General features: G+C 48.3%; 1 protein-coding gene across 6 annotated transcripts in view; it reads right to left on the bottom strand.

The window, feature by feature from the left end:
* Positions 1-15400, bottom strand: part of LOC118899967 (F-actin-monooxygenase MICAL2) — a 223234-nt gene that overhangs the window by 164632 nt on the left and 43202 nt on the right. For all 6 annotated transcript variants that reach the window (XM_036862051.1, XM_036862052.1, XM_036862054.1 and 3 more), the window contains one exon: positions 8740-9080. In XM_036862051.1, coding sequence (XP_036717946.1) covers positions 8740-9003 — 264 coding nt within the window. In that variant the 5' untranslated portion in view covers positions 9004-9080. The remainder of the gene's footprint in view (positions 1-8739; positions 9081-15400) is intronic.

Below are 15400 nucleotides of genomic sequence, written 5' to 3'. Positions count from 1 at the left end.
ACTACCTATAACTATACATGTTCTACAATACACTATTTGCATTGGTGTATATGTTAAACATGTTATAGAGAGAGCTGGTAGCTCATAGCTGATCATCCTATATCAACTGAGGTCTGTGTGGCCTCCCACCTCTGTCTCTAGCAAAACTCACTGGATGAAAGGCCAAGCAGGAAAAGACTCAGCTGCTTGAACCCACAGGCATCTGGTTCTCTTGTACACAGTTTGACTTCTTCGGCCCAATCCTGCTTCCCTCCCCCATTCCTTTCACAGGTATTGATTACTAATGAACATCTTGCACCCCAAACACCTTCTAAGCATCTGCTTCTGAAGAACTCAACCCGTGACAAATATGTCCTATTCGTTGGTTAGTTACTATTCTAGGGGCTGGAAAATCAGCAGAGACTATAAAGACAAAAACTCCTGCCCCCAAGGAGCTTATATTTTAATGGGGTTTCTGGAAACACTTTTGTGTATGTGATAAAGCAATGTATGAAGCTAAAGCCACCCCTTCTACATTCTTCCTGCCTCAAAACCAGACATGATGGCTGGAGCTGCAGCAGCCATCTTGTGACTACAAGGTGACAAGTATGAGGAAAAGCCTAGAGCTGCACTATCCAATTCAACAGCCATTAGTCACATGAGACTATTGAGGATTTCAAATGTGGCTAATCTGAATTGAGCTGAGCTGTAAAACACATAGAATTTCAGAGACTTAATACCAAAAAAAGAAGATTGTAAAATAGCTCAGTAATAATTTTATATATTGACTACCTGCTGAAATAATAATATTGTGGATATATTATGTTAAATGAAAAATATTATTAAAATCAATTTCACCATTTCTTTGTACTTTTTAAAATGTGGGTACTAGAAAATTTTTAATTACATATGTAGCTTACTTTATATTTCTATTGGACAGCACTGGCCCAGAGAATCACAGGGAACATAGCCATTGAATTTCCAGTCACCACCTTTCTCCTGACATCTGGTTAAAAAATGAGCCCCTATTTGTTTAAGTCTCTGCAGTTGAGTTTTCAGTTACCTGCAGCTGAGTGCAATCCTTTCTGATTCAGAGGGGAGAACAAACTAAGTGCTGGGCCCAGTGAATTGCCCAGGAGCTTCCCTGTGGCAGGAAGGCCGAACTCAGCCTGGTACCCCACCTGGTTGATAGGAGATAGATACATTCACACTAAGTGGAAAAATCCCCTGCCATGGAATATACTGATCTCCAAGATATTTTTTATTATGAAAAAAAAGCAAAGCCCAGCAAGAGCCTCCAATGAGCAGGAAGGAGGGAAGCCAAGAGACCTTCCAGTCTGGGAAGCAGAGCATGAAACTGCTTCATGGTTTCCTCTTGCCCTGCTCAGTGGTACACATTAATTTGCATAATCCTGGCCAGAGATTCCCTAAGGCCTTCTGCAACCCTGGGTGGGCCAGGAACTGTGAGAGGTTTTTCTTTTTTCCGCCAAGAAGAAGGAGGCCCAGCCCTTCAGCCTCACAGGCCTACAGGCCGGTTTCCCTTTCCCCCTTGAAAGCTCCATGAACAGCCAGATGCTAGTCAAGGCGCAGACAAGGCTGTGGTCCTCATCCCACACCACAGGGAGAGGATGCTCACGAGCAATGGTCAGATGCAAATCTGCACAGACATTTGAATAAGGAAATAAGGGGCTGGCTGGTCCCGGCTTCTGTAACCCCACTATCAGGGCTTGGAAATACCAGGACTCACCCAGTACAGCTCCAGAAAGAAGTACATATGTTAATAGTATGCTATTTGTATTGCTCCAGAAAGAAGCCTCTTGAGCTACACAGTTCATTCATTTAGTCCCTGAACACCCTCCCTGTGTCAAGCCCTGTACTGGGTGCTTCAGACCCAAAGGTGAGCCAGACATGGTCCCTGTCCTCAGGGAATTCACGATGAGTGGGAAAGTGGCCAAAAAAGCAGTCAATGAGGGATACCGATCAGCAAGGTAGTGGTAGGACCAGAGTCTGGGAGCCCATGGGGGCACCAAACCCAACTGGGGATGAAATAAGAGAAGGGGGATGTAGAAAGGCTGTCAGGGCAGGCTCCCTGGAGGAGGTGATACTAGTTTAAATTGAATCATAAGAGAACAAGTTAGCTGGGTCAGGAAGGTACCCCTGTTCAGCACAAAGAGTACAGATCCTCCGTGGACCAGGGCTCTAAAAGCTCCCACTATTAGATGAAGTTTTGAAGAGGAAAGCATACACTTGTATTTGTTCTTCTTTTAAAGAGCATTCACCTTGTACAGAGAAAGCAAACTTCTCAATGAAACCACGTATGTGAAACTATAAAGCACTATGCAAATGTTGGGCAGTAACAGTAATGAAATAGTTGTGATTGTGATTGTTACAGGGGCGGTAGCAGTCCCTATCATATGGCGACCAAACTGCTCTTTACTCAGTGGCCCCATTCAAGGCCACCCAGCCCAGACTCCAGGACTCGGAGGGTGTCCATCCCAAAGCCCACTCAGCCAAGCTAAGGAAATCCAAGAAGGCAACATCCCAAGGCTCTTATCACTCTCCTGCACTATTTTTGGGAGTGTCTACTGCAAGAACCTCCACGAACGAGAACTTGACAATGCCTATAACATTGTCAATGCAATGCACACACCCTTGGACTCCGAAATATTCACAATCTATCCCATAGACTTGCTTTCATGTGCATACAAAGTGTGTATGAGGAAGTGTACTGCAGTACTGTTTAAGACAGCAATAGACTGGAAACAACCTAAGCAGTTAAATAAATTGTGATGGAACCATAAAATATCAAGCCTTAAAAAGCCATGAAAATAATAAAAGGGTTAGATTCCCCACATACTGATATAAAACAATCTCCAATATATATTTTTGAGTGAAAAAAAGGTACACAACAAATATGTAAAAATTTTTCCCATTAAATAAGAGAAAGGGGGATGCACACATTCATATGCTTGCATGCACATATGCACACACACGCATGCACACACGTGTAAAGACTTTCAGGAAGGGTGCACGGGAAATGGCACAGTGGATGTCTCTAGGGAGGAGACTTGGTGGCCTGGGGAAAGGCACTTCCTTTCACAGTATATTTTCTTCTCCTGCTTGAATCATTTTTTTTATCATGAGCATGCATTTCTTTTTTAATTAAAGAAAACAAATTAGTTTGTTCTTAAAAAGACAAAGAAGTCTTTATTTATAAATGTACTTGTAAAATGAACCACAGTGAACCCAGATTAACCACATCCTACGAAGACAGCCAAAAAAGAATTTTTTCATCTCGGTTTAATATTGTTGGGAATTGATTTCCTCAAGCTCACATGGCATGTTCAGTGCACGCACTCACGCAAACCCCACACACTTCATGTGGAGCTGTGGTGACAAGTGTAGTGATTCACACAACCCAATTGGTAATCTAGGCTTGCAGATGTGCCTAGTGAAACAGCACCCGAGTCCACTGTCAGGTAAGCGGACAGATCCAGAGTTTATGGCAGCTTTTTTTTTTTTTAGAAACTTATTTATTTATTTTTCGCTGCATTGGGTCTTTGTTGCTGCGCGTGGGCTTTCTCTAGTTGCGGCGAGCAGGGGCTACTCTTCGTTGCGCTGCACGGGCCTCTCATTGAGGTGGCTTCTCTTGTTGCAGAGCACGGGCTCTAGGCACGTGGGCTTCAGTAGTTGTGGCACGCGGGCTTCGGTAGTTGTGGCTCACGGGCTCTAGAGCGCAGGCTCAGAAGTTGTGGTGCATGGGCTTAGTTGCTCCACTGCGCCACCAGGGAAGTCCTATGGCAGCTTTTTGTTCAACTAGTACAGAAGGTCACACCACAGGGACCATCCTCTACTCTGTCGGTTATGCCTGCAACTGTCCGTATTAGGCAAAGCGGTGCTAGACATTTCCCAGCCAGTGCAGCACAGCCTGGCTTTGAGGGCCCTGGTGGGTGATTTCAGAGGTGGGGAATGTCAGATAGGTTTATCTAGACTGGGAGATAGCGGCCTTCCCTCCCAGCTTCACCCCTCCCTCCCTCCTTGCTCCTGCTGTGCTCTGCTCATGAAGCTCGGGAACCACATAATGAGTTGGGCTGCAAGCATTACGGGGCCTGGGTTACCCACCACTGGGGAGCCAGTGCAGACACAAAGACAGGCAAAGGTCACATTCAAGTGCAGAAGGTGTGGCGTGACCCTGCTGGATGTTCACAAAACACAGACATTTCCTTCTCACAGGATAACCCAAGAGTTTTCATTATATAGGCTGGCCCCATGGCTGCTGGTGACAGGAGCCCATGAGTCATTTCCTGCAAGCAGGTTTTTATGGCAATGATGTACAAATGCCTCCTGGTCTGAACTGGTTACCTGTGATTACTGAGCTACCCCCTGGAGGGTGGGAGAAAGAACCCTGGATTGAGAATCGGGGGCTCATCCTCAACGACCCTCCATGTCCTCTGTTTGACCGAGGGACCCTCTCTTCACAGTCTGGCCCCAGGAGGCCTTTCTGGTCTCCTGTCATTCATCCATTCTGTTCTCTCTGGCTCTCATGCTCTCCCTGCTTCCCTCTCTCCACAGGTACCTTCATTCCCATTCCATGAGTAATGTACTCTTACCAGAATATGTTTCTCTGCCTTATGTTCCCTCTAGCTGTTCCTTCAGTAAAGCAAGGCAAACTCCTACTCATCTGTCAAGCCCCAAATCATACCTCCTCTTGCAGGAAGCATTCCCAGACTACCCCAGTCGCTCTTCTGTACTCCTGCAGAACAGTGTATACAACTCTCTCATAGCACTTAGGATATTAATGATAATAATGGTTAAACATTTACTGATCACTTATCATGTACTAGGCAGCATTCTAAACACTTTACAAAGATTACCTTATGTAATCCTCACAGTAACTCCATGAAGGAAGTACCATTATTATCCTCATTTTACAGAGATGGCTACTGAGGATCAGGGATTTCGGTAACCTGCCCAAGGCCGCAGAGCTATTAAGTGGCTGTCCTGTGCCTAGACAAGTGCCTGGCACATAGTAGCTGCTCAATAATCATTCACCTCATAAATGATTAAGTGAATAAATACAGAAATGATGACACTTCTGTCCTCTCTATAGAAAGCTCAAGTGAGAACCACTTCTTATTAAGCTTTCAAACCATTTCCTCTGTCAAATACCTACTAATGTATAGGGTATTGGAAATACCTAATGAATGAATGAACGAAACACTATATGAGGAAACCAATAAACAGAATCCAAATCTTGGCAATGCTTCCCGCTAGCTTCAACCAAATAGCTTCAGGTTCCTGGGCCCCCCGGTTGTCATCTGTCAAATGCAGAGATTGTACACAACATTCTTTCAATTTCCTCCTAGCATTAAAGGTACATATAAAATAAATGAGCAGACTCCATGACTTTGTGACGATGGTAATTCCCAGGCCAAATTATGTACTGCATTTTCTTCAGGGCCGTTTTCCCCAGGAACATTACACAATTGGATGTGGCATTTGATCCGGGTACTACCCTAATTCAGAGCCAATATCAGTCCTGAAAGAGTTTCTTTGGCTTGCTCCTTGGTTCACTCCTTTCTTATCCAAACAGATCACACCCAGGGAAAGAATTATTAAGTGCCTGGCAAAACCCTCATAAATAATAATCAATAATGAACACTGATCCCAAGTTAGATTATGCAGCTGGCACCTAGGCCACTGCTCTAGGGACCTTGCAGGTCCTCCTCCCTGTCCCCTGGCACCTGTACCAGAGGTCATCTTCTCCAAACAGTTCCTGGTCACCAATCTCCCCCTGCCATCACCACTAACACACACCACACACACACACACACACACACACACACACACAGTCCTGCTGGCATGAGGGAGCAGACAGGGCTCAGAGCGCCTGGAAGGGGCTGATTAATGCTTGTGAATCTCTGAGGCCCAGATCCACTCCAGATGGTGCCGAGATGCATCCACATCCGTGCAAAGGTGGGAGCTCTGGCTGCATTTCATTCATTCCCACTCTACCTGCGGCTAAGCAGGAGCTTGGCTATATGCCTGGCACCTGACACGCCTGTGTTACACGGCTTAGTGTTAATGATGAACCACGTACACAGTAACGCCCAGCACTTCTTGTTTGGCTAATGCTTGACGACGTAAACTAGTACACCAAAGGATAAACCTAAGCGAGGTGTGTGAGCAAGACAGTGTCTGTTCATGTCGGAAAAGAGCAAGGACGATGTTCTGTTTTGCTTGACTCACAACCAGGAGCGCCAGGCTCTCAGAGCGAGCACCGGCCAACCACGTGACTCCAACATGGAGAGGCCTGTTCCATAACCAGAAAGCAAACAAGCAGTCACCCGTCAGGTAGAGGACACCTGCTGTTTGTCTATCGCCCACCTCCACGTCCCTGGGGACCTGTTCCTCCCTCAGGTCAATCATGTGATGTTTAAAAGGGCTGCCAAAGGCAGTGGTCAGCTCCTCTGGCTTTGGCCACAATAACTGGCCCAGAGGTGAGCCAGTTGAAATCCTTCCCTGAGATTTTTTTCCATACCGAGCAGGAAGAGAAAGATCCTGGTCTTTTGGGTCACAGAGCTACAAAGATATGAACGAGAGGCTAGTATCATGAAGAAAATCTGTCTGCAGGAGGGAAGAATGAAGTCAAAACAGGGCAAAACATCTAAGAGAGATGGAAGGAGAGAGGATGGGAAAGACTTTGAGTGTCTGGACCTTCCTGTTTATACGAGTTAATCACTTCCCTCATTTCCCTGTTTTGTTTAGGTTAGTTTGAGTTTCTGAAACATGAGGATAAAGTAGCCTAACACAGTCACAACCATCCGCAGAGTGCATTTTCAAATGTATCTTCTGCACTTTAGGATCCAAGTAGTTTTTATGGGATGGGTTACCACATTTCAAATGTCTTTGTTCCTCCTCCTGAGAAAGGTGTATAAATTCCTGGGCAAGAACCACTCTTACCCAGCATCACTAACTAAAGACAGTCCTTTTCCTTTGTATCTTAGGCATCAACGATGACCTGCCAACCACAGGATGTTAAGGACTCTTCCACTTCAAGCCATCAAAGCTTATAAAATAGGGGCTGGCCAGACAGACCAGGCAACCGGCTAGTGATTTCTGAAAGGACATCTTCATGGTGGTCAACCCTCCATTCCATCCCTCCGCTGGCCGACTCCCTCCGAAGGTCTGTCTTCAGATCACCAAGAGAGTCCCTCAGCAGCTAGAAACTGTTGGGCGTATGGGGCAATGCATTTGCTGATACAATAAGAGCTCTGAAAATCTTCCTTGAGAAAACATATTGCACCCCAGCCACCTGACTTCTATGGGTCATTTTAAAAGAAAACCACCATATACAATTACTGAAAAGGGTGAAGCTTTGAAAGTTAAAAGCTTCCCCCTCCTGGAACTCTGAAGAGCTGCCCAGTGAACCATGAACCATGAAGTTACAACGACTAGGAAAAGAGGTACTGGGCAGGGGTGGCACTTAGGATACCGGCCCCACCTCCCACCCCCCTTTTTTCTTTAACGTTTCCCTCTCCTCTGTGTAAGGCCAAAGTTTGGCAGGTTATGGGCAGGCCCTTCCTGGATGGCTAATATGCTCTGGGCTAAGGCGACTGGGCTGTTTCAGCCTGATGGAATGCTTGCCTGTGCTCCAAACGGTCTGTGCGTCCCAGGCTCGGAGGAGCCTGGCAGCTGTCTCCCCGGGGGCAAGGGAAAGCGGCGTATCCCACGGTGGACTCAACGGCTCCACATCACCAAAACAAAAACACAACAGTCCTGATCTCTATGGAGAGTTCAATCCTCTTGTCTAGGATTGGCACTGACTAGAATTCCAAGGGCTCTGGCTGAGCTACCTCCTGTGAGGTCTAAATACAGCTCGCTCGCTTTTAACCTAAACATACAGCCTGGACCAGTGCCCAGGGCTGACAGCCCCCAGGGAAGTCTTGACTTCTGGCTGCCCATTTGGGGATGGGTGATGCAGAGCTATCAGAGATGTGATGCGCTGGGCAGCCCCACGTTCACCGATGTCGCCTACGGCCACTCAATGGGGAAAGCGACCAGCTTGTGGAGGGTTAACTGTGAGTGGGACCCTGAGCAGAGGAAGGGGGTGGGGAGGGGGAGAATGCGGAGATGTGAAGAGGAAGAGACAGAGAGGGAGGAAAAGACAGTAAAGACCAAAGACCTACTTCTTAGCCAACTAAAGTCAGGGAGCTTTCTAAAATGTTTGCTCCCAGGGCGACACAACTCTAATTATGCCTCTCTAGGGAATTTAGGGCCTAAGCCCTAGAATCAGAGAGACCAAGGTTGCCTTCTTATTATGTAACTTTGGGCAAGGTAACTGACTTCTCAGATTTCAAATCTCTTAAATGATCCAAAGGACTACTGTGCTGTTCAATAAGACCACGTACAGAATGCGCCTGGCCCAAAGACGCTACCTGGTAAATAGTAGCTACTAGAAGAAGTAGCGGTAGTAGTTAATAGTAGAAACAGGATAACATCAAGCATGCCTTCATTTTCTCAGCCTTGGGAAGGACACAAGAAGAGCTGTGAGGCCACCATGATAAGATAGAAGCCCCCAACCAGGATAAGCTGTTCATATACAGACAAAGGCAACCTTCAGCTGAGCCAAACAATAAAACACATCCACACCCACTAAGAACCTTATAATGGCAAAATGGCAACAGTTTCCTAACCTCCCAACAAGCCAACTCACATGCCCCACAGGGTAAGAAGCGTCCATGCTGGAGTTTCCCTTACCTTGGTGTTCATACAAGACTTCCCTCGCTTATACTCTTTGTGGGACCCACGCTTGTCCAGTTTGTACCACAGGGCCTTGGCCTTCCAGGTGGTCACCTTGGACTTGAGCTTGGAATAAAAGTTTCTGTGGTCCAGAGGGTCTAGGTCCAGGTGCCGTGTGAGGATGCTGAAGGCCTGGAGGGTGCCTTTGCACGTGGAAGCCTGGACAAAGTTCTCGAAAACCTGCCCGGCCTGGGCCTGCTTCTCGTCCTCGTTTTCCCCCATGTTTCAGCAGCCACGTAGAGCAGTGGTGTGGAGAGGATGGAGGAGAACACCATGAAGTACCTGGAGAAACGTCACACCTGCAAAGGTAGGCAGAGGCAGAGGTGAGCTTCGTGGATGAGGGTAGAGTGGGGAGAAGGTGCGGAGAGGTAAAAATACAATTCCTTTAAGATACTAACATACTAAACATAACACTTAATACTAAACATACATAATCCATAGGAGAGGTATAATCATACCTTCCAACCTGGCAATGCTGCCTTGCTGGCAATCTCTCTCCCCAACACTCCATTCCCCTGGCTGGCTGAAAAGAACTACACATCGCCAAAGATATATCCTGGCTGATGTCAATATTACCTGGTCAATCTTGCTATGAGCAGTGGTCCTGGAAGTAGTAACTAGCAAAAGGAAAACAAACAAAACCCAGAAAGGCACACTAGATTCAGCACTGTTGAAAACCTATAATTCTTGGTGCCATAAATTGGTTGACTAATGTTAACGTAACCTAATCACATGAGTGCACAGCCCCCAGAAAGCAAAGCACATGCCGCCTGATTTCATGACCACCATCCCACCTATCCTTAGACACTACCCTTTTAAGCTTTCCTTCGGTAGTTACCAGAAGGCGGGTCTTTCCCTTCTACAGACAGCGAACGGCAACTTCTCAAACTTTCTCTCCATTCCTAGTATCTGCTAGAAGCACAGCATCCCCCGCAGTCAGACATACATAAAGAGAGAGAGACACGTGGGTCTCCTCCTGATGCACAAAAGGAGCCTGTGCTTTGTAAGCCCAAGCTGGGAGCTATTTGGAACAAGTGCTTAGGCTGAAGGAAGGAAAAACGCGATGGAGGTTCATTCACATTACAAAAATAGCTTGCCTGGGTTTTGGCCATCGTCCTTTCTTCTCTGCACCACTCTAACCTCAGGCATTTTCTTAGGAAAGTCATTTAAGTTTCAAAGGAACAAAAATAAATTACAGCTGATTTTCCAAAGCACTAGCTATTTTTCCAGAATCCAAAGCTAGTGCAAGAAGATAAGTGTGAAGGAGCTGGGGCTGGCCCAGCTGTCAGGAGGGCTGGAGGGGGTCTGTAAACGCATACCAAGCTCCCCCAGACAGAGGCCTGGCAGGGGGAGGTCAGCAAACAGAGACAAAGCCCTCGGGCTGGGCAGCTTCCCACTCTCCAGACCGAAATGCCATTGTGGGTGCATTTGGATTGCAGGCTGGCTTTATAAAACTGAAAGCAGAGAATGGTGTTTATCTTCTTCCTTAATCTTTTACTCATTCATTCAGCAATAACTACTGGTGCCTTAGCAAGGGCCACGTGTCACCCTAGATGTTGGGGATACAGAGACGGAGCCTGGTGAGGAAGGCAGGCCCGTAAATAGTTGATTACAAGACAACCAGGCCAGCGCTTGTAAAAAATGAACACAGCACATAGAAGTCCAAAGAAGGTGTTAAACAGAGCCTGGAGGAGTCCAGAGGAGCCACAAGAGGGAAATGCCAAAATGCTACAATTTTAGGAACGAGGTGGTTTTCACTAGAAGACGGGAATGGACCATATGAAGGCATGAGTCTGGAAAGAGCCAGCACAGCTGCAGAATGACAGCAAGTTCAAGGTGTCGGGAGTTCAGGACTGGTGACCAGGTGTGGTGGGGTGTCTGGGGCAGACCCTAGAGGGGGCCTGGCTTCTCCAGAGGGCCGTGGGGCTCAGGAGACAGAGCAGCGGGGTGAGACAAGCCTTTGGGAAGATGAGATGGCCGGGGTGGACTGGGGAAGGAGGCAGCTGAGGGGCTGCCCAGCACGATGAGGAAAGAAGCTGGGAGAGCAGGGGAAAGAAAAGCACACACATGCGTGTCATGTGGCAGCCTGGCTGGGCACCACCTGTGAGGGGCCGCCTGCTGGGGGCCGACAAGCTCTCCAGGCAGCCAGATACTGATGGGTGCGGCAGCACGGGCTACAGCATAGGACCCTTCCCTCCCATCTCTCTTCCCCCAAGAGCTTCCAACGGGCCTGGCACCAGGCTCGGCCGAAGGGAGAACAGTACATTCCCTGCTCCAGGCCCAGCCAAGCTCCACTCTGCAGACAGGACTCCGTCCTCTAGTCCCCTCAACTCAACAAATTCAACCCACTTGGAAAGCTGGCACCAAAAGACACGGATTCCCTGCAGCATGATCAGTCAGCTCCTTTAACGTCTGCAGTGCTCACGTTGGCATCACTCACATAAACTTTGCCTCTTGCACATGGAGAAAGTCTCAACTTTCTCCATGTGCAAGACTCACCACCCAGAGAGCATAAACAGAGAACAAGACTCGTTCGCTTTTCAGTGCATACTCACATCCTCTGTCTTTATCTATCTTTGGAACCACTTCTATGCCCGGGATTGAACAAGGGCTGCAGTAGCTGACTGACAACTGCAAAGCTACTGGAGTTGCACTGGAATCCTCCAGTCCTTTCTGACGATGGGCAGGTGGTGCAGAGAAAAACCGCAGGCTTTGGGGCTCTTGAAACCTGGGTCCAAAGCTCAGCTTGGCCCCTCACTGCCCACCTGGCTTCACACAAGCCATGTAAGCTCTGAGCCTCAGCTGCGTCTTTTGCATGAGAGCTTGCAGAGTTGCTGTGGAGTGAGAGATTCGTGAGTGATGGCAGAGCCTGGCCCTAGGAGCACCAGGGTGATGTGATGTATGCTGAAGTCATCACCTGGGGCAGATTTGAAGCTGCGGAAGGCACTAGTTTGAAAAAAGAGTTTTGTAAATCAATTCTCCAAGTCGCCAACTCCTCCTTGTCTAAAATGGTGAACTGTTTTGAGTCATCAGGCCAGACTCGACTCCCAGAGAATAATTTATAAACTGGAAGAACCTGACTCCTCCCAACCCCCCAGCCGCCTCCCCTCCTCCCCCAAAAGAAAAATGAACAACTTAATGTTAGGGCCCCAAGGGAAAGAGACAAAGTGGTGCTGAGGGCCCTGGGTGGGTGTGAGAGCTCCAGGAACTAGCTCTTATCTGGAGTGAGATATGGGAAGGTGGAGGGAGATGGCTGGACAGAAGAAGATAAGCCCTGCCTGGGACTGTGCCCGCTGCAGCCCGTGCCAGGCTCGGCCCTGCCTCCCTGCCATCTCTAAAGGGTTTAGTCTCAACCTTTAAAACCGCTTTCCAATTGAAGTCAGAGACCTTAGAAATAACTCTCCTCACAGAAAAGCATAGGTCTCCTCACAGAAAAGCATCCAGATATTCAGAGTCTGGCAAACCTGGGTGTGAGTCTGGTCTCACGCACTCGCTAGCCGTGTGACCCTCGGCACGTTATCTAGTCTGTCTCAGCCTGTCTTCTCATCTGATCAGTGGGGATACCAACACTCGAGTCACAGGGGGGTAAATTCAATCATGTGGGTAATGTATTTAGCACCTAGTGACTCCATGATGACCAGCACTCATGACTATTTGTCAGATGGCTCAAACGTCATCAGACCAAAAGGAAGAGAAGAAGGAACATAATTATGACCACTGGTACTAGCTTCCCGGGTCAAGCAATTATGTATACTTTATAATTAGAGGCCATGGGCTTTCTATACAGAAGATCTGGTTTCAAATCCACTTCCTAACTGTGTAGCCTTGGACAACTCCACTTCCAAGTTTTAAGTTTCTCATATGAAAAGTGGGGAACCTCATATGAGGAAATTTGGGTAATGAACTGAAAACATCCATGGTACAAGGTAGCTTTGTGAGTGAACTAGAAAGGCTGATTTAGAAGGACTCCCCTGAGTCTGAGTCCCAGCTTCCAGAAACTGGAGTGTAGTATTTTGCTGGATACCCCTCTCTTTCCCTAAAAGAAGAAGGTCAAGGATTAGTTAAATCAGAGGATCCTGGGTAATAGCTCTCGTTAGCCTTCCTTGTCAATCACCACCCAGCTGTTGCCTTTTTGGAGTTGGATATGAAATATAAATAAAACCAACTACTCAGAAATATGAAAGGTTTCTGCATTTTCCGGGAAGAAACAAGACGTGATGCTTTAGTTTCTAAGAATAGCCTTGAAGCAATTTGGTCTTTGCCAACTGGAGTCTCTTATTTGTGGTTCTGCCTATGTGACTTTATGAGTCACAAAGCAATTCCCTTTCCCTGCCTCTGGCTGTTACAAATTAGAACTCAGGGCCTCAGATCCCAGCACTGGTAATGGGCTCTTAGCCCATGACAACTGGGAGACAAGTTCAAGGTTTATGCAGAGGCCCTGAGCAGCTGTCAAAATGAGAGATGAGCCTCCTTGGCCCAAGAGCTGCCAGTGGACTCACATGTGGGACTCCCACACCTCTGCCTTTCCTGGGCCTCATCACCTGCCAAATGGCATCAAAGAGTGTGACCAGGCAGTGGACAAAACGGAGTTCTATAAAAACTTAAGGAGGGCTGGGAGGGACACTGGGCAGAACCTTCCCTCAAAGCAGCATGAGGTAAGCACAGCCCTCAACCCTACCCTGAGGCTCACAGACATGTTCCAAGGTAAATTCAACCTAAAAACCAAACCCTCTCCTCATTTCCACTGCCAAGCCCCCCATTCAAATTTACCATCTCCCAGGTTGACCGCCCCAAAGGGCCATGGGGCAAGGCCCAGTTTCCACGGCAGTGAAATGGGGGTCTTCACCCCTGTGCACCCGCAGGTGGTTGGAAAGACTAAAAGCCCCCGGCTCTGTACCTCACACTCGGAAGACCCTGGGTCATGGCTACTTGGATCTGACATCTGAGATGAGGCAGGAGGCAGCCAGGGCCAAGGCAGTGGGAAACACCTCCCACGCTGCCCCTCTGCAGAGCCCAGCATGGGCAGAACACCTGGTTTACAGGTGATGCCTGCAGACATCACCCTCTCACCTGGCCCAGGGAGGCCTGGCTTTCCATCTACCAGGGCACGTGACACCAACTTGAACCTAAAGGGGCAACTCCCAGGGTTGGGAAGGGATCGAAAGGGCCACTTGTAATCTCCTTCCAGCCAGGGGTCCCAGCCTTCCCTCGGTCAACTCCCCGAGTGGAGCACGCACCACTTCCTGGGGCAGCCTGCCCCACCCTTGCCTCCACTGGCTGGAAGAGAGCCCCAGTGAGATGATTCCTGTTAGCTGCTCTCCAGGGAGATCAATGCTGTCTCTCCAATAGCTCCTCCTCGCTCCTGGTTTTAGCCCTTGAGATCACCCACAGGATGTCAAAGCCCCTTCCATGCAGGCTGAACTCACACATGCAGTCTACTTACACGTGCCATCTGGAGCCCTGACTGGAACGGCTAATGAAAACGCAGCCAAGAGACGTACTGTGAAAGCCCACCCAAGTGCCCAGCCTGCAGCAGGGCCTGGACACTGCCCTCTGTCTACACTGGCCCAGGGTGGGGAGCTCAGGAAAGAGACTCCAGGGGCACTGCAGGCCCTGGCCTTCTGTGCTGCTCCTCCTCTGAGAGGCCAAGGCCATGTGGTCTTGCCCTTCCATCCCCAGCCCTCCCCTCTCTCTTTTTCAATAGTGACTTGACTCCACTGCTCTGGCTTGAAATGACCTCACGCATTCCCACTTCCTCACCTCAGTCCATTTGCTTGTGGAATCACTCACAGTAACAGATCCCAGGATGACCTGAGATCGACCCCCCAACCCCGAACCCATGAGTCAGAGAGCCATATGCTGAGCAGTCACAGTGCCAGGAAGGAGGCCAACATCACCAGGGGCCCACGGCAGCCAGGCTCTTTCACATTATCCTATGGAGACCTCACAAGAAGTCCATGGGGTAGGGTGATTCTCTCTCTCTCTCTTTCTACTCTGTAAGAAGCAAGGACTTTGGGGGTAGGGGGTAATTCCAGAACTTGCTCATCTCACTTTCCTTATGCAAGTATAAATTTGCCATGTGCGGCTGCTATGTGTGTGTGCGTGTGTTCACGTCCATGTATGCATATATATGAGTATGTGTATAAATGTATGTATATGTGTGTATATGTATTGCATATATGCATGTATACGTGGATGCTTGTATGCATGTGTGTACACAAACACACATGTACAAATTTTAAAATTTTTCCATATGATTTCTGGCCAGTGGCCCACATCTCTGCTTGTACTGCTACGCCTGTCTTTAAGAACCTTCTAGGAGAAGCAAAGCCTTTGAGGTGGGCAGAACTCGGGCCTGGGCATGAGGAGACTGAGCCTCATCAGAACAGCGACCACCACACTGCTCGCTCACGGGTGCCAGACCCTGTCCCAGGTCCTTTACAGCCATGATCTCATTCAACCATCCTTATTTGACTGAAGAGAAGGCAGATTCAGAGGGGCAAGTAACCCCCTCCACATGCCAAGGTACCGAGTGGACATGCTGTAAAATGAGCCCAGTTCCACCTCACTTCAAAATCCATGCTCTTCGTCACTGATTGATATGAGTCATGGAGACGGA

This window comes from Balaenoptera musculus, chromosome 8 (assembly GCF_009873245.2).
Source record: "Balaenoptera musculus isolate JJ_BM4_2016_0621 chromosome 8, mBalMus1.pri.v3, whole genome shotgun sequence".
Lineage (NCBI taxonomy): Eukaryota > Metazoa > Chordata > Mammalia > Artiodactyla > Balaenopteridae > Balaenoptera > Balaenoptera musculus.
This window is presented reverse-complemented; position numbering and strand designations above follow the sequence as displayed.